The sequence below is a fragment of the Hippoglossus stenolepis genome, chromosome 13 (genome assembly GCF_022539355.2).
Source record: "Hippoglossus stenolepis isolate QCI-W04-F060 chromosome 13, HSTE1.2, whole genome shotgun sequence".
In the NCBI taxonomy this organism is placed as follows: Eukaryota; Metazoa; Chordata; class Actinopteri; order Pleuronectiformes; family Pleuronectidae; genus Hippoglossus; species Hippoglossus stenolepis.
In genome coordinates, this window is record NC_061495.1 from 21,662,581 (window position 1) to 21,687,477 (window position 24,897).

At 40.2% G+C, this 24,897-nt stretch overlaps 1 protein-coding gene across 1 annotated transcript in view; it reads right to left on the bottom strand.

The window, feature by feature from the left end:
* Positions 1-24,897, bottom strand: part of man1a2 (mannosidase, alpha, class 1A, member 2) — a 118,089-nt gene that overhangs the window by 71,896 nt on the left and 21,296 nt on the right. Inside the window, exons 3-4 of the mRNA XM_035174039.2 lie at positions 19,010-19,271; positions 3,516-3,612 (exon numbers count right to left, since the gene is read on the bottom strand). Coding sequence (XP_035029930.1) covers positions 3,516-3,612; positions 19,010-19,271 — 359 coding nt within the window. The remainder of the gene's footprint in view (positions 1-3,515; positions 3,613-19,009; positions 19,272-24,897) is intronic.

Consider the following 24,897-nt stretch of genomic DNA (forward strand, 5'->3'; position numbering starts at 1 on the left):
TGTGGTTCACACAAGTAGTTTACTAGGACCATAACTTAAACAGTTTTTAAGACATAATTTGTCTTACCAACAATCTATAAAATCTAAATGTATTTCAATTACTTAGATGAATGATAAAGAAGAGCTGTAAATCCCTATATTGGGGAAGCTGAAATTATTCCAAAACATAAAATGATTTACACACAAAAGATATATTCATATGTAATGATTAAGTATCTATAAACACAAAGACGTAGAGGTGGATGAAATTCAAGCTAAATATGAGGGGAGGAGGGGGAGAACTTGGGGTTTGGGTAATAGGAAGACAATATTGATAATGGTGGTTTCCATTATTTCACACAAAATTAAACAAAAGCACTTAACAGTTTTCAACAGTCGCTGTGTATTTGTTTGTCTGTTTAAAGGATTAAGGACCCCCATTCTTTTTTGCACGTCCTGAAGATGTTTCTTTTATTCTTGGTAGATTTTTTTTTTTGCCGTTTTCCAAATTAAGGGTGTAATGATATAGATTTTGAAGCCCTCCAGGGCAAATTATTTGTCATTCCGGATAAATGAGATTCAAACTTTGCTGGATCTTCGTCAACATGCAGTGATTGCTGTGTGTGCGCGTACGTGCAGCTCTGTGTTAGTGTGCATTTACTGTAGCTTGCTGGTTGTATCTGACACGGCTTTAACTGTGCTCTCTTAACCCAGCTTGAACTACATTTCTTTTCCAAGGCCAATGCGTTATCCTTGCTTGAACCGCTTACCCTTGAGACAAAGGCCGTGTTTGTATCTGTGCTCAAAATCAGCTCTACTCGATTCTCCACAGAGGAGAAGAAAACAAGAGCCAGGCACTGGACTCAATGTTATCTGAGCCTGGTACCACAATAGCCCCTTTTACACAGCATGTTTAAGGTGGGAATGTTGTACATTTATTTCACCTCAGCATTATGTATAAAAGGTACAAACACAGAATTAGATTTCTGTCGTTTATTCTTGCAGTGGACACAGATGTTACCATTTACTGAAGAGCTTATTGTCTAAAGATCTAGATTCAAGTTTTCTTCAAGACATCTTGATGTTCATTTTGTAAATTATGGTCCCATTTAGTGTCAAATAGACGATAAATCATGTTAGACACTGGGGGCGTGGATGGTTGACAGCTAGTACCATCCAATGGGTGCAGGTGGATGTGCAGTGTCCTTGAGCTCTCAGTCAGGCTCAACCCCCTGCTCTTCAAAAAATAGTTAGTTCTGGTTTCAAGAAATGGGTGATGTCACAGTTGGTGGCCAGTTGGTGAGCACATGCAGCTTTACCCTTTGTCTTTTTAACAGCTGCAGGGAAGACATGTTTAAAAGGGGCTAACTGTTCAGTTCTAGCCGGACATGGGGCTATGTTCTGCAAACCTGGTCAGCAGAGGGAGATATTTCTTCCTTTTCCTTCACTTCCTGAAGTCAGTTTGATAGGTGAATGTAAGGTTAGTCTTGGATTGGCTTTGCAATCATAGTGTGATATAAATCACTGTGATATTAAGTCGATCAGCAATCTCTGTTTTCATCCACTCATCCAGCCTTTGTGCATAAGCAAGTCCCTTTGAACACAGAAGCTGCCGATGCTCCTGATAGTTCAGGCAACAAGAGACTCTTTCTGTTCTTTCTTCAATTTATGGCCTTCTCTTTTCTGTGGATCTCTCTCTCTTTAAGAGACAAACACAATCAATGGAGCCAGGTTCTGTCAGAGGACAGAACACACCTCTTCAATAATGGAGTTGTGTTTTACGAAGAGTTTGTGGCTTGATTCTTTCCTTGTATCTCACATGTTTTGCAAGGCCACTCTAACAACCTGCAGATACCCAGACGAGATCAGCCATGACAACAAGGCAGGAGAAATTAGCAACACATAGAGAAACACATAGATGAACACTCAGCCAGACAAGAACCAACCAACAAATGGAAACACACACTTAGCATCCATCTACCATTTAGCAGCGGCTCATAACACAGGCGCCTCTGGACAATTTGCCAGACGGAACATTCCAATTTGACACACACACACACACACACACACACAGAATTGGCAACTCATAAAAACTCGGCTGAATAAACACAAAGCAACATCTTACCATAAATATGCATAAATTCACACTGAGCAGAGACTAAAATGGGATTTCTGCAATCAAGTACAGATTATTCTGAATTTTAACTTACAATACAGCTATGGACATTTTTATACCAATATAATACTCAAATAAGAATTTTCAGTAGTCTCAAGCATGAGAAGTGAAGAATATAAAAGGCAAATGTAACGTCCGTCATTTAAGGCCTGCAGCACCCACAGCTGTTCCACAAAGACAGAGCTCACTAGGAAATGTGTTTATTCATATTATGTCTCTAAAACTGTCTCTGCGGCCTGTAGATCTCTGGATATTTTTAACACCTTCCTCATCCTCTGTGAAAGCTACATGACTACAGAAAACAGGAAGACGTGATATGTAGGCCAGCAGCAGAGCAAGTGTGGAAAACAGGGTTTTGTCATAAGGGTTTGATCACAACATTTTAGGAATAATTGTAGAAGAATAATTTCTTTTGTGTATGCATATTTACCACTATCAGCTTCTGCCCCCAAAAATCCATATTAAGTCTCTAATCTGAGTAGCCTGAGTGTCTTAAACCATGAAGTGAGTTCAACTTATTCAGACTATCTTAGGGTTTATCTGCTTGACTGAGCCCATTTGAGCACAATGTCAAATGCGAGGCCTTGGTCAAAGTCGGTAACCTCATCATTGCTCTGAAAATGTTCGGGAACAACTCGCAAAGGTGTGAAGATTCTCCTGCTGTGACAAGTGCAGTGCAGGCTGTGTGATCTATGTTATCACAAAAGCCAGCTGCAGAGGTGGATAAAAAAAAGAAAAAAGCCGCCTCCAAAACATAAATCACAGATGATGAGAAGCTGCAGTGGACTGACCTCTCTGTGGGAAAAATGATCAGTGCCAAAGGCAAAATTTCTCTCTCTGCAAACAGGAAGTTCCCTCATGACTGGACCTTAAAAAGTCTTTTAACTCCCACTGTCTAATGCAAAATCTTATATTATAACCATTTCACTGTGTGACAAATTTATTCAGGCTTAAATATTGTTAACCTAAGAATGAGATTACTTTAACTAAAGGCATAATAATGTAACAGGAACAACTTCATGAGGAACTAGCGCAGTATTGTCTTACAACACTGCTGCATATTTTGACAGCTTCATTGGTTTATACATGGATAAAGATCATTACCAATGCTTTAAACATTTTCAGATTTTCTTTCTTATCAAACATTTCAGTGATGCATGTTCTGCTAATCTTGTGCTTCTTCTCTTCCAACAGCGATGTGCTTCTTGGTGAAGGCATATTCACATAACTTTGGCAAAAAGACAGGGTATTTCTGCATGAATGTTTCTGTAAGTTTGTGTATAAATGTCAGGATCCATGTGTGAGCAGACGAATGATGGGTACAGAGAGCAGAGGGATAGGGTGGTTTGTCTTGACCTACCAAAGATATTAGTGGAATGTCCCTTCTTGGCGAGTGGCTTCAGCTCGTTATGACCCCAGCCGTACTGTCTGTAGCTGTCCCACGCATGTTTCATCATCTGCAAAGAAATCAAAAATATTAAAATAAGTAAGTACATCAATTTATGAGAATTTGCGTGTGACAACTCTGCAGCAAAACCTGCAGCTTTGGACAACTGTATTTCCAAATAAAAGCTCAGCAAAGACAACTGAAAGTGACCTGTGTGCACGTGCAGCACCGTTACTGCCATAGATTGAATTTATTCTTAGGGAAATGCTATAAATGTTAATGTGAGATTAAATTTAGTCCTAAACAACATTTGAAATTACCTCAAACAATACTTACATTTTTAAAAAGAATCAACACTATTCAAATCCCAAGAAGAAGAAAAACACCTTCATTCGTGTTTTCTTTTATTCATCGAACAAGAATGTAAGGACAACCCAACGTGCACGTGCAGAGACACACAAATAATCGCTGGCAGGACTGAAGTGAGGACATGACCCTAAAGACTTTAATCTGGAAGACGTGGCATCACAGTTCACATACACACCCACACACATATATACACACCCACACACTTCATTGTTTAAAGGAGAGAACATACAACTGCAGACATAATGACATAATACTCACATGCAGTATCACAATGTCTTTGTATTTCCCTTTAGTGCCTCACTCTCTTTGCCTCGTCCTTGTGTCTGTGCACATTTGTCCACCAGGTAAAACAAAATAAGATTGTATTCTTCATGTGACCTTTGAAACCAGGCTGTGTGAGACAGGCTTGTGAAGGGGGAAGAGGATAAAAAGAGCAAGAGATTGCGAGATGAGCTCTGACATGGAGGCTGATGTTGAGAAGAGGCGCTGCAGGGCAAACGGAGAAGATGACAGAGCCGAGGAAGGAAGAGGTGCCAGTTTTTACTGGAGCAATGCTGATCTCTGTCACTGTCAAACCTATTTGTCAACTCCTCCATACCCTGAACTCAGGTGGAATCCACAACCTCAGAAAAGTAAATGTACTGTCTTTCTGGTCATGTCAGTCACTCTGTGGACATCTGTTGATTTACTTATCTATATTACTCTGTCCTTCTACCTGGCAGCTTTCCTATCTGTCCCTCTGCCAGCTGCTCTCTCTCTACATGCCTTCAGCTCATCACATTATCTCAGTGATGACCTTCATGTTGTTGGTTACTAAATTGGCACAGATGCCCTGGATCAGACTATCCCACAGTTCTTGTATTTAGTTTTTGTTTTGTTATTCGGTATGGAATTTACAGGGATAATGCCATTAATAAACATTTCTGTAAATGAGCCGGTTTAGCCATCTCGGCTAATTTTCCACTGTAGTCTCTGAGCAGGTGTGAAAACAGCTACAAAGGACAAATACAATACATTAGATGTTATTGTGTAAAATAAAGCTCCATTGTTTTACTTCTGTTGAACTTCAGATTTTCAGGTTTCGATTTTTCGCTACTATTTTTCTTTACTGATATTGTGTCATTAACACTAGGTTCAACCTTGACTTTTCCTAAAAGAGAAGAATAATAATGATTCATGTGTTGCATTATATGTCAAAAGCCTCTTTAAAAAATTATATATATATATAAACATTTGTGAAAAATCTAGCAGTTCTAAAATTATTTTTAAAAGACTCACAGCTGAGACCAACTCCTACAACCTTTTAGAGGGGCTCGTTAAAAATCTGTCACCGGTCGCATTAGACTGACAGGTTACAAACCACAATCCTCATCAATAGAGTATTGTTGTCAGTCGTTTCCAGAATACAGACACATTCACAGAAGACAACATGTCTTTACCCTATAGCTGACTAAACCCATCTGCCAAGCAATAAAGCTTTACAAAAAAATACATTACTTCCAATCAAATCATAATTTCATTCATGAGGTGCCCAGATGGACCATCTATGTAGAAGCAAGGCTCTGCGTTTAAGCAGCTGTTCCTCTGCAACTTTACTTCAATTTTGTTGTATTGTAAGAGATCCTAAGATTTCAGTGTAAGAGGGATTCTGTGTGTGCTGCCCCGGGTAGTTTAGTCGAAACAAAAGGTGGTTTCCCACTGGACAAACATTCCCCAGGACTTGGTTCATCTACCTTTGTTACCGCTGGAGGAGTCAGGTTTGGAATCAAGTTCTGGGGAGATAGTTGAACAGTGTGTCTCTGGGTATCAGCTCTGTGATCAACTGGCGACCTGTCCAAGGTATACTCTGCTTGCCTGATGTCAACTGGAATTGGCTCCAGATCCCTGTGACCCTCAAGGATCAGTAGCAGGATAATCATGGGTGGTTGGTTAGGTGGGTCGATGAATAGATAGAGATCGTTTGACCCCAAAAAATGTCCCTGCTCTAGGTGTAGTACTTTCTGGAGGTTGAGGAACTTCCGGGTGGGGTTTGGGCACCATCACGTTTTCTGGAACATTTTTTACCTCTATTTTGTTAATATAACGACAATAATCAAGAAGGAGCTGCCCAAGAGATTTATATATACATAGCTTTATATTTCATGCTCCATTGTCGTGCAAATAACAGAGATAGCAAAACACTATGGTTTTCCTACATCAGCAGACTAATTGGCATAATGTTCCTGTGCAATTGGCTGTGGAAAAAAATCACAATTCTGTTGAGGAACTTTTACCACTGGGAAGGTTTCTGCACATTAGTTCTTTGGAAATCAAAGTTCCTGGAACTTTTGTTGGAAAAGCCCCTTAAGTAAGCAATTAGTATGAGGTATACTTAGGTATACATTAACTTAGCTATCTGTCAGCCACCTTTTATCTCTCTCCAACCAAGCTATGTGTTTTTACCTGCCCGCCTACCTGCTTGCCTCTTTATGCCATCATGTGGGGATCAGTATCCAGACACTCCTTCATTTCTCTTTCTCTCTGGAGCCAGCAGGCAGCCAAGCTAATAAAGACAAGGGCCAGGAGTTTCTTTGGGTTCTTAGCCTCATGGCTTTCCATGACGCACTTCATGCACACAGTGCAGCTTATAAATCACATTAATACACACCATGACACTGACACTTAAGCTTTGGCTGGCTCCTTCTGATCTGTGTTGATTGGATGCTTCATCAAATTTTGATTGGCCCATATACCAAGGACAAGCTAAACAGTGCAGGGTGGTTGACAATGTTGACAAACTGCTTATTTAAAGGACCTTGGAATACTAATTGAAAATCAAGCTACTAAATTATGTGATTGATTTGACAGCCACCTCTTGCCTACATAGCATCTTGAGAACCACAAGGACGGGAGCAGGTAATGTAAGTTTGTTTTGGCAAAAACTGGCTGGTTATTATCACAATTAGATCTAAGCCAAATTAGCAATTATTGCAAAATTAGCCACACAGGCTTCAAAGAAAAACTTGGGAGCCAATCCCAATGTTTTTAGCATCCCTGACAAGGGAAATTAAACCTGCATCAATATATAAATCTACTATGAACACTGAATCAAATAGTTCTGTGTAATGTCAAGAGGTTGCTGTTATTGCCAAAATCATTGACCGTCATCAACCAACTCTGGTTTGGCTCAAACAGCAAAGTGGAGCAGTTAGGAAATTCTGTTAAATGATGCATCTTCCTGTTCGGTACTTTGGGATACAAGCCATTAAATAAAATGCTATTAAGAGCACGCCTGGGACAAGCTTTCCAGCAGAAGCAACGGCAATGATGGGATGGAAAAAGGGGAAAAAAACTCTAAATGTCACACCAGGAAAGCAAAAGGAACGCTTCAATAGCATTTATTATCATAAGACTAATAACCATGGCGAGGATTTTCTTTTCAAGTGGCTTATGTAACCATGATTTTCCAGACAAACTATCCCCAACCACAATGTTAATTTGCCCACACACAGCGAACAGGATGCAGCTACAAATATGGAGTGTGTACGCTTAGCAACAACTGTAACTATTGACTTGACAATAAAAGCTAAGAAGCCTGCATGTCTCATTGATTTCATTAAATGATCTAACCTGAATAGGAAAATGTTTAGCTTTATGTTTCACAGTCGCCAAAGTGCTTGCTCATTGTGGGAACTGTTTTTTTTAAAGGTCTTGACCTTCTGTGTAAAGTGCCTAGAGATAATGTATATTATGATTTGGTGCTACACAAATGAAATTGAATTGAAACTACTATTACTTGTGAGTAGGGGCTACACCGAGAGCGGAGGAGCAGCTTTATATGCATTGGTTTTGGTTGTGACTTTGAGTGTGTTTAAACATGAAACATTTCAATGACTGGCCCAGTCTCACTCACCAGCCCTCTTCCTACAACACTGAAATCCTCTTTCGACATCGGTTCCCAACAACAGGTCATTTCTCAAGAGTTATAGTTCTTTAGAGTTGTTTCCAAGCAACTTGGGGAAATATTTCAACCTCCTTGAGACTGGGCAACCAGCACTGCTCCTAGTTTTACAAAAGAAAAATATCTCAAGCTATGTAACTAAATTGATGATTTATGACATATCAATTTATATGATGATATATGATACATCCTTTGTAATTAATAATAAACCATGTTCCTCCCACATCACACACGCCTAGTGGCTGGTCTGGCATGCCCCCAACAAAGGCAGGTAAAGACAGAGCAGATGCTGACATTTTGCACGGGAAGCGGCTGACCAATCACAACAGAGTGGGCCAGCGGAGCAACAATCAGAGCAACATAACAAAATGTTTAAGCCATTTTAATTTTCCATGACCTGCGGTTAAAATCTGCAGAATTGGCAACAGAGTTTAACCAGAGTTTGCCTCTCACACATGCACAACACAGTGGGAGGTTCTCTGCATATTTGTGTTCACAACAACAACAAATCCTCCGCAGTATTCAGGTGAGAGGTGGAGCAGCCGGGTGCAGCAGACAGAGGCAGGAAGTAACGTATTATTTCTGCTGCGTAGATCACGTGATTTTCTTGACAACACACAGACACCGGCGTCACCTCTTATCACCACAAACTCTCTTGACATCTTCGTTGGTGTCTTCTACCTGTTTTACCGCTTTTCAGCGGGGAGTATGAGAAAGTATATCGAAAATGTAAACCTGTTCAAATATTAAGCAATTTATGAACCTGAATATGAGCATCATATGTCTACTATAAATAATTGTTGTGTTCCTTTCTACTTCTTGGTCAACCTCACCTTTTTATTCCTAGTGAGTCCTGGTGGTGGGTAATCTTCTTGTCAATTTGTACCCAATGTAATCTGTGACTTCAACCCTAATCACTGTCTAAACTACCACAGACACAGTCTGTCCCTTTGCAGGATTCATCAGCTTTTCTGTGACAGCTGCTTGGCAAGGCTGGAATCACTGAAATCATTCCCACCAATACTGTATGATTTGAATACCTTCATATTAATTAATAGTACAATCAAACACCCCACTTTGCTGCCAAATCACAACTCACCAATTTGCAAAGGCATGGGCTGTTGCATACTGTCAATAAATGGACAGCCTTGTGTGCAGTTTCTTTAATTAAGCTTACAGTGGCATTTTAGCCAATACCAATACTGGGATACAGAGGTTTTTTTTCCATTTTAACTAAAAGCCCCCCTGTGTGCAGTTTCTCCCCCCCCGAGTTTAGTGTTGTTGTTCTGCAACAGTCTAACACGCTGGTTAAAAGTCTTAAAACCACCACTTCATTAGTATCTGACCTGGTTTATTAAACATTCCACTGTTTCCAATCCCTGAGGCACAAACTACTTCAAATGAAGAAACAGGCAACACTGACTTTGGTAAAAATACAGAAATTGTTTTATGTTGACAAACATTTATTTGTGCAAAAAATACAAGATGATGACTGACACTGCTCCTTGTAAATGATATGAAAATATATTTAAAACACTTAAAATTAAAAAAATTAAAAAACATTACACCAAGTCAAAGTGGCTTGTCTTAAAATTTTATATAATTAAACAATTTGAATATTGGATGTATATATGTATACTGTACCTCCCTGTGTTTAATTTCCCCCCACAAAATTTCCATACAAAGTGGATTACATGTGGAACAACTATTTATTGCTCTGAGTTTAGTTATTATTAAATTTCAGTATTGATACATTTTGCCGGGGTTTAAAGGCTGAGTTACATTGATGGCTTATCAAACCAAAAACCATATCAAACTAATTATCAGTGCTATGTGTGTGCTCCTTTACTCCAATTTGTCATGACTGCTGCAGGAAAACTCTGGAATATAGAAGATGTGCATTATGAAATAATGCTAAAAATGTCTGTTTTTTTCATGTTGTTCTCTTTTGACGCACCAGTCGTACCTTAACGAGGGGAAAATTCTGAGGCATGGACATGGTTTGGGTATAAAAAGTCTGACATTGACCAGAAAACTCAAAGCACCACTGACCCCTTTGACCACAAGAATCATGTCAAACAGTACAGAGAGAGTCTACGGATGAGAGCCACAAAACTGAAGTCGAGTGCTCAAAACAAATCCCATACTCAGACACTGCGAGAGGCTTTTGCCCCGGCACACCATACGACAAAGAACAAAGAAGATCGGAGGAGATAACAGCTGCTGTTACGACTTACATCTGCACAAACATGGCCTCAATTTAACACGGCCAAGAAAACGTAGGAGTAACAAGTAAGAGATATGCATCATTATCTGGATATGAAATGATCTCTATCAGTATATGAGATTTTGGACATATTGCATAGCCCTATGGGATATTGTTTTAATTGAAATATTACATAAAGTTGACCTTCGTTTTCAACCTTTTTTTCCCACTGTGGTTTGGATAGATCACTGTATCTTTAAACAGATGCATAGTTACTGGCTGTGTAAAGTCACTGCTGTGTTTACATATTAGTTTGGCATGTTGGCATCAAGGCCCAGTGTCAAGTGTTGCCTACGTTTGTGGACATCCTTTCGGTTTGAGGTGACAGGAGAGGTCGTTTGGATCGAAACCTCGGGCAACATTTGCATAGTTTGGAGATGTAACTATGAATGAAACACATTCTAGTTACTGTTCTTAATAATTTGATCAATGTGGACAATCCAGCCTGATTAATATACAGTACAGTTGCAATGTGCATGATAATTAACATCCAAGTCATTACGATGAAAATAGTAAGTTATTGTTACTAGTAAAAAATGTATACCATCTATTATACTGTAAACCTCAAACCAAACACTTATTGTGTAAGCTGATCATTTATGTGTAAATGCACTCATTGTAAAGCCAAGCCCTCTTTGGTGTGTGGAGGTGAACCCAGAATCAGAGAAGATTAGACTGTAGTCGTCCATTACATCCTTCTACGGTGATCTGCTTAGCTCTCTATGGCTCAGTCTCTATACTGCCTCTGTAAATTTATTAATCATGGCACATTGTATTCTTAAGCTCGCTTTGGAACAAACTTGCCATCCAGGAGTGGCCCTGTGTTATTAAGGTCAGAGTCTGAGGGAGATTAAAAACCTCTCCTCCCCTCCTCTCCCTATCGACTGACCAGCTTGAATGTAAAAACTGAAGCCTCAAATACAGTGCAGGGTTTAGATGAGAAAGGCAGCCGTGTTTCTCATTTGATTAATATATTTGGTGGAACAACCCTAAAGATTTGTTTGTATTTCCATTTGATTGGTTTACAATTTTCCAAACGCAGTCCACATAATGGACTGATTTAAAAGTCTGCCAGAATGGTCCGATTGTGTGCAAATGCGAGATAAGTCACATATTTACTACACTGTTAACCCTTTGCACAGAAATTGCTCTAAATCGCTCTGCGCTTAATGCTGCCACCGGGTCAACCGCAGCAAATTAGCACTCAACCTGTGGTACACACATGAGGCAGGCTTCATTAAGACCTCTCTACAATTGTTTTCACAGAGTTTGAAAAATGATTCTTATACACACAAGGACCCCCTGTTAAAATGATTCATTAACGCCATGGACAGGTGCCATCTTCTTTTACGCACAGCACTCCGACAATGTGATATTAATTGGAAAAAGACGAATCAGCTGACAGTTTGGCCTCTGTCATCACGTCCAACAAGACTACACAGTCTATTAGGAGCTGTGACCTTCAACGTGCTCGGCAATTGCCTGCTTGCCGCCTGCTCTGGGGGAAAAAAGAGCAAAAAACTGCCGCCAGCCATTTCCTTCCCACTGGCTGTGATTCATGCACCCTTATCCCTGATGTGCCACGTCTCCACACACACACACACACACACACACACACACACACACACACACACACACACACACACACACACACACACACACACACACACACACACACACACACACACACACAATGTATGGAAACAGACACAGGGCACTGAAATATTCATAAACCCCCTCCAAGCCAGCAGCAAAGAGCAAGGCCATTACTTTTGCCATTGTTTGAAAAGAGATATTTAAAAATCAGCTTAGCTCCCACTACAAGAGGCACACAGGGACAAGCTTGTGGAGGTTTGGGGAGCTGGAGAGCTGGAGAGCAGAGCTGAAGTTATGTGCTGCTCTGAGCGACCTCCAGAGTCAGTTTGACTGATTTAAAGCACCTGTCCCCCCGCTCTCCACTCGACTCTCATCTCCTTTCAGCTCACCCCATGGACGCTTTCTATCTGGTTTAACGGAAGACCTTTCGGAAGATGCACGAGGGTGGTGAGAATATGAATATCTGAATTTCTTCCTGCAGTAAATACGCTCATGGCACTTAGGGAGAGGGTAGTAATAAATTCGCAGTGAAATAAAGACAGTAAAAGCCTCTGTTTATACAGCATCCAAGCCTTCTAGATTGTGGTGTAAGATACTGTTACCCCAGTGTAATGTATGGAGCCAACATAAAGATCTTACAATACTCTACTCTCATCATAATGTCAGTCCTATCAGTTCTGGATAAAAAATGTGCGTGTATATATTTTTTTTAAAGGGAGCGTGAGCTTGTCTAAAAAGCCACATTTTAATCCAAGTGACTATGATAAGAAACCAAAGACATTTGTAAAGGGGTTATTCCTTCGATGTAGTATCTCTGCAACACTGGGTTATGTTGTTCTGTGTCTTGCTCACTGGTTTAGGTCAATAAAGCATCATTCTAGTTTCATTAAGTCTGTTTTCTTCCATTTATCGGTGGTTGAAAGAGAAACAAAGCTGGAGATAGAGCTCGTCTTTCTCAGCGGCAGCAGCTCAGAGTGATGTTGCCCTCTGCCAGCTTCACTGTCGCTCCCTCTCCATCACCTGATATCTAATTGTTGCGGATCATTATGCCTGTTCTCCACTTAAAACGATTGGGTTTCTTTCTGCCTTCAGTCAAATAAAGGAACTTAGCACCAGTTCTCCAGTCAAACACAGTTAGGCTCTTCAGGCGGGCTGATGGGTCTGTTGTACTATCGGACAAGTAAGTGAGAGTGGGAGTCTTTGGCAAACTCACGATTCTTGGTGTCACGATTTGATTCGCAATCAAAGAGAAAAAAAGAAAGGGAGGGATGACATTTTGACTCTTGCTCTTTCAGACCAAAGATGTAGTTTAGCACAGAATCCAAAGGAACACGAGTAAGAGTTCGTTTCCCTCTGACCTGCAAATGAAACAGAAGATTAACTGAACTTTTGGTCACTCAGTGGAGTGAGAGAATGCAGCTTTATCATTTTAGTTAGTTGCTTTAAATAGAAATAGCCGGGTGATAGATTTGGATGGATGCGTTAAATAGGGGGCATTTTACAGTCAAAACACTTGAGGCTTGTATTGCTAAGCCAAGTATTACATTATGTAAGTTATTTCCACAAAACTTGGTGGAAATATGGATCATGGGCCAAGGAACAACCTATTTATTGTCAATTTTGGCACAGATCTTGACAAAAGGGGCAAATATTAAACATATCCAAATAGAGCTTTTTGACATCTTGATAGATTTTTCAAGGATAGATTCAAGGAATAATTAATGGTTCTTGATGAAAGAAAAAACAGATAAGTTAAGGTAGAGCCTTGATAGAGGAATGCAACCTACTGAGTGATATTCTAGTGCCCTTGCCTTTTTTGATGGCCCACTATAAAATGTAACTAGTTTGTTTATGCTGTGTACACAATGCAGGTAAAGCATTCTGTCCTGCAACTTTTTCTTTCCATTAGCACAACGTTATCCAGCAGTAACTTATTAAAAAAAGGCAATTATGAATCCATACCGAAATGCAGAGTTTAAAAACAGCCATTGTTCACCAGAGCAAATAGAAATGCAGTAAAATTATTCCTGTCCTGACAATAGTGTGTTGTAAAAAACCTGTGAGCTCTGGCTTGCATTTTGCTCAGAAACATGTATTTAAAGACATAATTAAAATAATCACAGTATTTAATTTAATATGTCAGTGTCTGTGATGATTATATAATTTAAAAGGGTGGGTTGATGCGGCTGTCTGTGCTCACAGCTGGTCTGTGCATCCAGAGAACCGCTGCCTTCAGAAGCACATCCATGAGAAATTGAATGTGCACATACACATTTACATATCTTATGGGTGATCTGGCATTAATGTTGAAGAGGCCATTATAGCTCCTGCATTACCATTAGTGTGTATCGAGGTACATTAAAGTGTGATCAAGAACAAGCTTTCTTCCTGCGCTAATGGAGTTAAAATGCAAGTCAGCGGAGGAAGAGGAGTCGAGCTGCACTGCTGTGCTCACGTCACAAACTCTTCTCACGGCAAAACACATAGAAAAAAAGTGTAAGCCATGATGTTATTTTTAGCTCTGTTCAATTTAGGTTTTCCAGTAAGCCATACTAATACTTTTAGGCTTGTGTTACGAAGGTGCTGATTGAACTTTGAGTCCTTGTAGGATGTAGTCGATGGTGCTGGGTTTTTTTTCTAATGAGCCTTTATTTGAAAGAACAGAGTAAAGCGTGAAAGGGAGAGAGAGCTGAAAAGACTCTTTTGATGCAGGAGGACTCAAGCCTCCGTACATTAGGCACACAATCAACCAGGTGAGCCATTAGTCGCCCCATGTGACGGGCTGTTGACACAAGCAGCAACAAAGTATTCCTGTTACCCTAAAATGACATCATTAACAATCACTAGGCAGGAAATGCAACACAAATACAGTTGGGGAATGTACTTTTGGTGGTGGAGAGAGAATCTGATAACGTGAGGCAAAAAAGCTAAATGATTTAGGGGCTTCTGTATGAAAGAGTATGAAGCAGCTGAAAAAGGTTTACTTTTATGTTGAAGAGGGAAAAGACAAATGAAGATCAAGATTACAAATAAAAAAATAGGGTTAGATGCTCTACAAGTGTGCCTTGCCTTTTTTCTTTAACTTAATATTTTCTTTTGAAGAAAAAACACAAATGCAGGTGCTTCAAAAATACTGCTGTATAATCTGGGTGGATGCTTTAAAAGGGGACATCCTACCGTCAAAAACGTTTGAGTACCTCTTACACAGCCCTAATGCTACACGTGTATTAGCAGAATGGGAAGAAGCAGAAAACCTCTAGTTATTTCAGAGACGATTACTCCACCACAGTCGAGTTATACCATTCAATTTATTGTAAAGTTTATTGTTTTCTTATTAACACTGAATTATATTTAGATGTATGAAATGGCTTTGCAGCCATTTTCTTCACAGTATTGTTGTAGGTCTTTCCTCATATCTCCAAATCTGGACATTTCCCCACTGAGCTGCTCAAAATTGCAATATGAACAATATGAGGTGAATGTAACAGTACTGTGATCCAACCTACAAAGTAAAAGTATAACCGCAGAACTTTTTGTTTCAATCTTTTTCCCCAATAGAAAGACTAGACAGCTTCTCTAAAGGTTAATGGTAACAATTAGGGAATAAATGTGGCAGCTGGGACTCCTGTTGACATATAGAGCCATATATAATTCATACGCACAATGTTTAGAAGAAAGGATGGTTTGTCAAATGTCACCTCCCTACCACATGCTATGTCAGACTCGCTTACAAGTCAGCGTTGAGCATTACACGAGAAAACACGTACACAGTAGTAGAAAAGAATATTAGTAGGAAGGAAATAATTAATGGATCTTGATTTAAAAAAAAGATCAGACATGTTTAGGGGACTGATATCACAATGATACATTTACTTTCTAAAATAATCTACAGTGTTGAAACCAGCCCATATGGTAAATCCACATGAGATGCATAGTAAATGGGGTTTGCTTTTGTTTCACCATCACTGAAATCACAATGCTCTACAAAAAACATATGCACCAATTAATATCATCGATCACTAGTCATAGGTCGTGACTTCAGGTCTATTAATTTGAATTAACGATATATTCATATTTGATCTGGATTTATATAAAAAAACATTTCTTTACCGTTTGATCTAAAATAAAATAAAAGGTTCTTTGAAACTGTTCAATGACAAACAACATTTGACCTGTGATTTTTGTAGACCATCGCTGATGACCATTTTAAATTGTCTTTGCAAAGAAAAGAGAAAAAAATCCACTGAGCACTTTCAATAAGCAATCCAACAAAGCACTGTAACCTCTCAAATAAAGACGTCCTGTGTATCTAAAGCAGTAACAAAGATTTCAGTACATCAGAGAGAACATAAATAACTGCTGCTGTATTAAGAACTCTTCATTTCTCGAGGGGGAAACATAACCTTCTAATATTAGACTGAACATTATTTTCCAGCATTATTGATGAACAAACATTACTTACTGAAAGGGAACCATGCTTTTGTATCACGGCCCATTAACTGCAACAGACAGCTTATTTCAACTGCTCTGGGCCAACAAAATCTCATGATGCGGTAGGCGAATAGCAACGGAACAGTAAATAGTAAAAACTATTCCATTCCTTTTCTTTTATTGCCCTAAAGCTCTGTCTCTATTTCCAGACAAAGGTTTAACGGCCATTAATGTCCAAGACGTGTAATTAGCAGAACAGCAAAAGAGCACAGAGTGAATAGAGGTGGTGGAAAAGGAGTGTTTATGTGCTTTGTACAGTCAATAGTTTGTATTTGGAAGACATAAAAGTTCATTTCTGTATCTGGAAAAAACATTGACTGTATATGAATTTGGCCAACATGAAGGCTCTCGAAGGTGAAGCCAAATCATTCTGATAACCTCAGTGTTTGGCTGCAGTATAGGTCATAAACCTTGCCTCCTCCACGTTGGCGGATGGGATATGGGCCAAAGTACGTTAAATACATACTGACTCCAAATTACATAACAATGCAAGATGCTGTCAGCCATATCTTGGATATTTTTGCTTCATTTTTGTACAGCAGGTGGATATGCAAACATGTTGTCCATCTTTATACAGTATACAGTCTATGTGATAGACAAAGGGCCTGACCATAGAGCTGCAAAAGTCCCTAGTTCGATCTGACCAATTCATCTAAGCTGGACAGATCCGTGTTGAAATGTTACTCTTACTTATCAAGAGTCATATCACGTCAATCAGATGAGCCTAAAAAAACAGAAGTTGTAGCAGTAGTTGTTTGGGATGCTGAGATTTGCTAATGCTAATTGATGCACTGGGTAAACATGTATAAGCAGCCGCATCAAGTCAGTTTCTGAGAAAATCCAATCTTGGGGAATCTTAGGAAATTTGCAGAATCCGACATAATTGATATTATCTGATCCCATAATTGATCTGTCATCTGTATTATATCACCAAATGTTGTAATTTAAAATATATTTAACATTAAGACTAGCTTGTTTGAGAGGTTTGGTGTTTTTGTTTTAATGACAGCATCACCACACAGCAACAGTTCAAAACTTCCTCCACAGCAAAAATTAAATAAAAGGTTGAACATCCAATTGTTAAAACCAGAGGCAAAGATTTCAGTCAGTGATCGTAACGAACTGTGTAAATACCACTCCTAACCAATAATCCGAAAAGTAATACAGGAAAGTGTAGACAGATGGAAAGTAGTTTGGTAAAAGACTGGCTCAATAACTACCTCTGCCTGGATTACTCCATCTACATGAAACTTATATGATGGCTGTAAAATAATGGATGCTCATACTGCATACTACTCCAAAATGCAGGCCAAATAACTGCCTGTAACCTGTATTTAAAAGACACAATTGGTATTGTATTGTCTGATTTCTCCTTGGAATCACAAGGCAATCAGTAGTGTGCAGTTCTATAGCTCGTACAGCTACTATTTCCTTGCATCTGGGAGTGTGTGGCGTTCTGTCTGAATGGTAATTATGAAGGGAACAAAAGGGTTGTTGGAGACGAAGGCGGGTTTTGGAGTGAATAGGCCAGCTCCCGTGCTCGGCAAGTGGTTCGACTCCAAGTAATGTTTCAAGAGAGACGATATGTAGGAATCATGCAGGAGAACATGCAGCAGGAGGGAGGACAGAAAGGAAGAACAAGGGCACAGAGAGGGAGATGAGGCCGGGGTTGGCAGGGTCTCTACAGCAGATAGCACCATCTGCATTCTGCACGGGTGCTGTCCCGTCTGGCTCGCTGTTGCCTTTAATAAAAGCTGGTGCTGAGACAGACAGCGGGCGAAAGAAATGCATTCAGAGGTACAGTAGAGATATTCACCAACTGGCGCCCGCGCGCACACACACCTAGTCTTATCAACCACTCACATCCTTCACACACTTCGGCATGAGATCTACAGGAGCTGGGGGTCAAACCACCAACCCTCTGGTTAATAGATGACCTGCTCTACCTCCCTTCACTTGAAAAGGGAGGAGTTAGCTCTGTTTTAGGGATGTTTGCAAAAACAATCACAGTGGAGTAATGCCCAAAATCCTATGTGTGCCATACATGACTCTTCGTGGACTATTGGTGGAACTTTGTCTGTGATAGAAATGTATATTTTTAGAAGCTGAAGCAGATTGAAAGAGGATATGATCAGAGTAATAAAAGATAATTATAATCAGTACCTTAAAAATATTCATTGGCATTTATCTAAAGTTAAAATGTTGATGAATGTGCTTGTTTCCAGCCATGTCTAGTTTCCAAGTCGAAAGCATTTAAACCAGCTGTTCAAGCTCTCAAAAGATTTTAAGTTTACATTTCTACTTGCTGCAGAAGTAGAGAAGAAAAGGGTGTTGTGAAAGTTGAGGATTTCAAAATACCCTTAAATTTTAGAATGTTATTTTAATCAAAAATGAGGATTTTAAAAGCCTTTTAGTGAGTAATTTACATTGTTATGGATTAAGGAAAGGGTTTATATTAAATTAAACTGATACAGTTTTATTAAATGTGAAGCTCAGATAAATTGAACACCAAAGGAGCCTCCTCCTTTGGTGCTTATTATAGTGACTCAGTGACTGATAGATTTATTGACAATTATACAAATGTATCAACAACTAGCTTTTGCTACAATATCTCAGTGTAAGGTTTCTCTGATGGCTCTTGTTACATACATAATATGACCCCCCTAACAGTATGAGCCAGTCACACCTATAAAAATCCGTAACCTGCATCAATCCCATGATGCATTACTGCGTACACTGCACAAAATGACATCACAAACATACTTATCAACTGGATATTTAAAAAAGTAGACCTGGTCGTCTTACCTCTCTGATCTTGTCTCGTTTCTCTTTGACGTCAGGCTCTGGTGGTTCTCCGTCGCTGACACCCACCACTTTTGGCATCGGGACAGGTGGCAAAGGTTTAGGCCCTTGATCCTTCTTTTTCAGGTCCTCCATCACTTTGTTTTTCTCTGTCTGGATCTCAGCCTGCAGCTCCTCACGTGACTTTCTTAGCTTCTCCTTTGCCTCCTGCAGCGCTCGCTCGTGGTCTGCCCGTATCTTGTCCCGCAGGCTCTCCTCCTCCTCCCTGTAGAAGGCAAGGAAACAGGCAGGGGGTGAGATTTGTTTTTATTCTTTGCTCTTTCTTTGCATCCCTATTAGCTCCATGGAGTGGATGCTGGTCCTCCAAGGGTGCACATACAAATAGTTATTTTAACCAAGGCTGACACAAAACAGCAAAACACATTGGGAGAAGAAAGGTGTGCAGAGGGATTTGTATTCAAAACTAATTAAAGATGAAGTTTTGAGAGCAAACACAGGCCCTTTGGGAAACGGTTATTCCACTGTAACGGAGATGAAAACTAAGGAAAGTTATCACAGGTGCAAATTTAAGTAGGTAGAAAAGGGGTGAGCCTCCCAGAACTGGTGCATTACTTTTGGCAATGAGATGAATTTCATATCATCGTCACCTAACAAATTATGGAGGTAATTTTTATTACCTTCGAACATTGAAGATCTAAGTGATTTTCTGTCTGCTGTTTTGTGTTAAGATTTTAAGTGTTTGTTTTCACTGCTTAGCCATGAACCTTCAACTTGACACGTCTTCCACCACCTCTCTGCTTCTCTGTGCTGCACTCGAGGATTGGGGGCAGCTGCACATATCTGATACACCACACCGACAGAAGTATTATCAGGATACAGAGGTCGAGATGTGTCAGTCCGTGGAGCGAATGTGATAAACCTGGTGCTTTAATGGCGTATTAATGAGCCATGCCAGTGTGTGGGTGTTGCAGTTTGGATACACGTCGTCTGCTACACTGCCTTGAGAAGTAAACCCCATGTCACAATAAATGAATGCATTTACAAACTTCAAGGTGTCTTTGTCCTGCAATTTGGGTAAGGATTCCAAGCCTCTTGTAGTTGCAACATAATATTTTCATAATCAGAACTAATTAATGAATATAATTAGTTTTTATGTAAATGTATGTAAATGTGTGATTAAAGCTTGAGAAATAAAGAATAAACTACAAGGGCCCTCAGTGAGTGCAAACCTCCACCACGCTAAAATGTAGTGGGTACTCCCCTGAGTCATGCTCCACACATCCCAAAAATATCAAGAAAAACGGTTCAGTACTATTTGAGTAATCCAGATGAATGATAGGCAAATGGACAGAGGTAATCAAGCTTCACCATGCATCACGTTTAATCAACCACCACTGAGGCCTGGTATAGAGGACCACCCGCATTGAGAGGCTTGGACCCTGCAGCGACTGCGTGTCCTGCCCAATCTCTCTCCCCAGTCCAGGCTTCAACTGTCCCATCAATAAAGACAAAGTGCCCAATAAGCATCTCTTTAAAAAAAAATAATAATAAAACAGCACAGGGGCAAACAAAGTCATTGAGTTTGGACAAGCCAACATTTTAACAGCAACATTTCAATTAACAGCAACAGACAAGCAAAAAAACAAGGGGTCAGACACAGTTCTGCATACAGAGAAGGCCCGTCTGTAATTTGCTTCTCTTAAGTGAAACCTTACCCTCCCACCCCACAACTCCGATGTGTTACATCAGTTCCGTGAAACAGGAGAGGTGTAGAGGATCACAATGAGGAGGAAAGCCAGAATGAGATGGAAACCTCATCTGTGGTTTCACTTGTTGGTACAAAGCCCCAGGGTGTTGATTCAACTCAACCCTGCTAGGATGTGGGTCAGTAATGAAAAACACACACAGCAGGGCGCTGAAGCAAAGGTGACAGCAGGACAGTGACGTTTTACTGTTCTGAGAAGAATTTTATCTTTGAATCTCTAGTGGCGAACAACTTAAAATACAGAATCAGAGCCAAATTAAACACAATTACAGCTGAGCTCCGGGTTGATGCAGGTCAAACGCATTCAACGTCTGTTACATAAAGAACCAAATGCAGGATGGCAAATCCTTTGTATTCCAGTTGGACAATACTCTGCATCTTACAAATCAATGTATAGGTCATACCCTGTGTGTACATTATCTTCAGTTGACGGGTGCCGTGTGGGAGGAAGGAAGACAATTTAAACATGGTTTTACTCCTGCAGTTGATGATTTGAAATAATCATTTTTGTCAAAGCAGCAAACTGGATTTCTCTGCTTTCTTTAGGCTTCAAATACATTTTAAATCAATATGAAAAATGTCAATATGAACGTCAACAGGAATAATGTTGATGTTTCATATTCATGTTGCACTAGGCTACATCACAATGATATGAACTGAATGAGGAAGGAAATTCTTTTTTTTTTTTTTAAAGGGTCACAAACAGAAGAATTCCCATTGACACGTCCCTAATGTTTTCATCAGTCCTGCTGTGTTGCTTAAGTTTCTGTGGTTAAAAACAGCATTAGAACTTGCTAGATCTGAGCCGTAGAATTCAACACGTATGAAAAATCTCCTGAGTGAAAATATGTGAGTTTTCAATGACCTTCCATGTGATAAACACAGGAAATGTGGGAGGAACTGATGACCTGCTGCGATCTGTGTGGACTCAGCTGCAAGCCTCCACAGTCCTACAACATCTCTGGGAGGATGAGAATGTTACCAGTCCTTGAAGCTTTCATTCCAGCATGTTTAGAACAGGTTCTACTCAAACAAACATCATTCTCCTCCTCTTCTTCGGCCGGAAAACAACTGGAGTGTCAGGAGAGCACATACCTCCACAAAGGACCTCCTCAAAGCTGCACCAAATTATACACTCTCATAGATTATCAGTCCCCTAAATATAACTGATAATATAACTAGATACAAAGCTCAGTGTTTTCGTTACAGCACATCAACACCAGTGTCGGCCCTCATTGACAAAAGCTCTTGATTCTCATTGTCTTTCCAAGTTTACATGTTTGTCAGCGTCTTCGAAGTGTATGGCTCCTCTTTTTTTTTTTAATAAGAGATCATTGCATTTTTCTAGTTTTGCATCCGTCGCATGTTAGAAACGTCATCAACGCGGCCACTCGCACACTGTGAATTTTCTGGACTCTTTCCAGCTGTATTTTTACATGGGCTGGCAGAAAACGTTACACTAAATGTTCAGGGCAACTGACTCAGACATTTGCGTTCTCATTTACAGCCCCTCCAGACTTAAGTGGATGTCTGTAAGCAGCTTATGTGTGATCAGCACCTATGAACAACCCATCCTGACCCTGAATCCTCTTCAGGTTCAGTTGGGGCTCCAGTCTATCCCAGCATGCACTGAGTGAGAAAGGTAACCCAAGGCCATCCCAACAGTCTGTTGCCGTGTGTGAGGAAGAAAAGATATGTGTGCAAGACGCAAAAGAGTCAAGACAGAATAAGAAAATAAAACTGTGACAGAAATGAGACTGTGACTCAAACCAATAGGACGGTGAAGACAATCATACTAATTATCCTTCGCACAACACAATGTGAATCTATTTTACAATTCTATCATGACGCTGAATGTGGGACCAACAGAGACAAAAATAAACAGCTTCATAGTTACGCAACATCGCTCTGGAAACAGCTCATAAATATTCATGTTGTAACTCTGTTAGTCTCACTTTAATCTATAGAAAACATTTTGCCACACCAAGATGGCAATTGCTGTGTGTTTGTTCTAGTGAATGCATGCATCTGTGCAAGTGTTTCAAATGTGCTGCATTTACTTTATAATTGCATGTTTATATGTAGTAGTGTGTATTGTGTGTATTGTGTGTTACACGTTGCACTCTGTGACGTATGCATGCATGCATTCAGTATTTGTGTCTTCCATTTCAAGCTCTGTGGTGAGGTTCTTATGTTCTTGCAATGCGTGTCTGTGTGTGTCTACACCCAGAGGGGGGTCGCCCCTCCTCCAAGTGCCATCCTCTGTGCCTCTGTAAATGAGTGTGCCCTCAGCAACATGCATTTAAATGTGATATTTATACGGTGCCGCTGTTGGGTGACTGTGTAATGTCTGAGTGTTCACATGCAGCAGGGTACGTGTGTGAGATGCCTGCGAGCGTGACAAAAAAAATGAGAAGGTTATCCTGACACCATCACTTCTAATGGGCACTGACTCTGCTCCATATATGTATATGTACATACAGAAAAATACTGTCACACACACACACAAACACTTTCAGACAACTATGCACATTTCAAATCAAAACCCTGCACACCAGCGATTAAGGCGAAAATTCATTCTAACACACACACGCGCATTAGCATTCTACGACCTCTTCTCTCTCTCTCCTTGTACATGCCCTTTCTCCGTCCCTCCTCCATCTTTTATCTCGTGTCATTCTTTTCTCTTCCTCCGAGCCATTATCAGACTCACTCTAGCATTACCGTTGATTCCCTTCGTGTCTGATATGTCAAACACGCAATTAAGAGCACATCAACAGCTGCCTGACTCAATTACCTTGACAAAGACTAAGCGCGGGCCAAATCTATTGTGCACCCAGGTGACGGCACTGAGCCTCCCCCTCCCTTTAGCATACTATCAATAATAATTGATATTAAACCAACTTGTCCCTCACACCACAGTTTGATAGAAACAAGCAGAGCCCCACCTCCCTGATTTGCTGCTTTAAGTCATGTTGGTCTGCCAGTAATAATTTCCACATTTTATCAACTCTCATTCACTCCAGTCACTGGAATTTCCTCTTTCCTCAGAGTTGTCATGAAATCTGCTGCTCAGCAAAGGCCGACCCTTTCTATGGGAACTGGAGAGAAGCAGCAGCTGTCGCCTGCCTGGTGGAGTATCTAAGAGAAAAACGAGGATACGCAAGCCTCTGGGTAAAGCAGCACAGGCTAGATGCCATGTAACCATGGTAACAAACAGGGACATACAACAATGCACACACACACACACACACACACACACACACACACACACTCACACAAACAAAGAGGTCATAGACAACAAGTCAAGTCTGCATTGACCATAATTTACTAATTTATGCAAGGAAGCTAAGACCAATGGGTTTTTACAGTTTAGTGTATGAATGTGAAAGTGCTACTCCAAGCCGATGCAGAGTTGGAACTTCTACAGTATTGTAAGCAAATCATTTTAACAAGACCCCGCCCTATATGGATTTTTGGGGCTGATGCCATTATTGATGTTGAGGAGTAAAACATTTCTGATATTGACTTAAAATGCTGAGAGGTGCTCTGCAGACTAATCTCAGCAGATACACATGACACACACTGAATGTTGAAGTTGAAGAAAAATCAACAATTTAAAAATCTATGTACTGATCTGATATCATGCCTTTAAAGTTTATCTGTTTAGCGAGATAAAACAAATTTTCTAACTCTGCTGCCATAGTAGACACAACGTAATGGTTTAAGTCAGGGCAGTAGTCATAATTGTCATAATAACATGTCACACTTCTGGCCATTTATCGCGGCTTATCTTAGTCATCTTAGACCAAGCATGCTAGGTCGCGTCTAAACAAATGGACAGGCTGTTGCGTGGTGCGTGACGTAGTTACGTAGGCAGGTCCTGGCAGATACATACGGCATCCTTGCAGTTTAGGAACCGATAAGCAGCACCAAAATTCTATATTCTTTACGGGTACCCAGTACTTGGCATTTTGGATTCTGTTCTAATTTGGAACCGAGTTTCGGTTCCCAACCCTAGTTGTTTGTGGCTTTGCTTTTCTGTTTTCGAGCATACACAGACATCCAAACACAACAGTTCAAGCTGCTGCTCGTCGTGATCAGTTGAGAGACACCATCTTGTGCA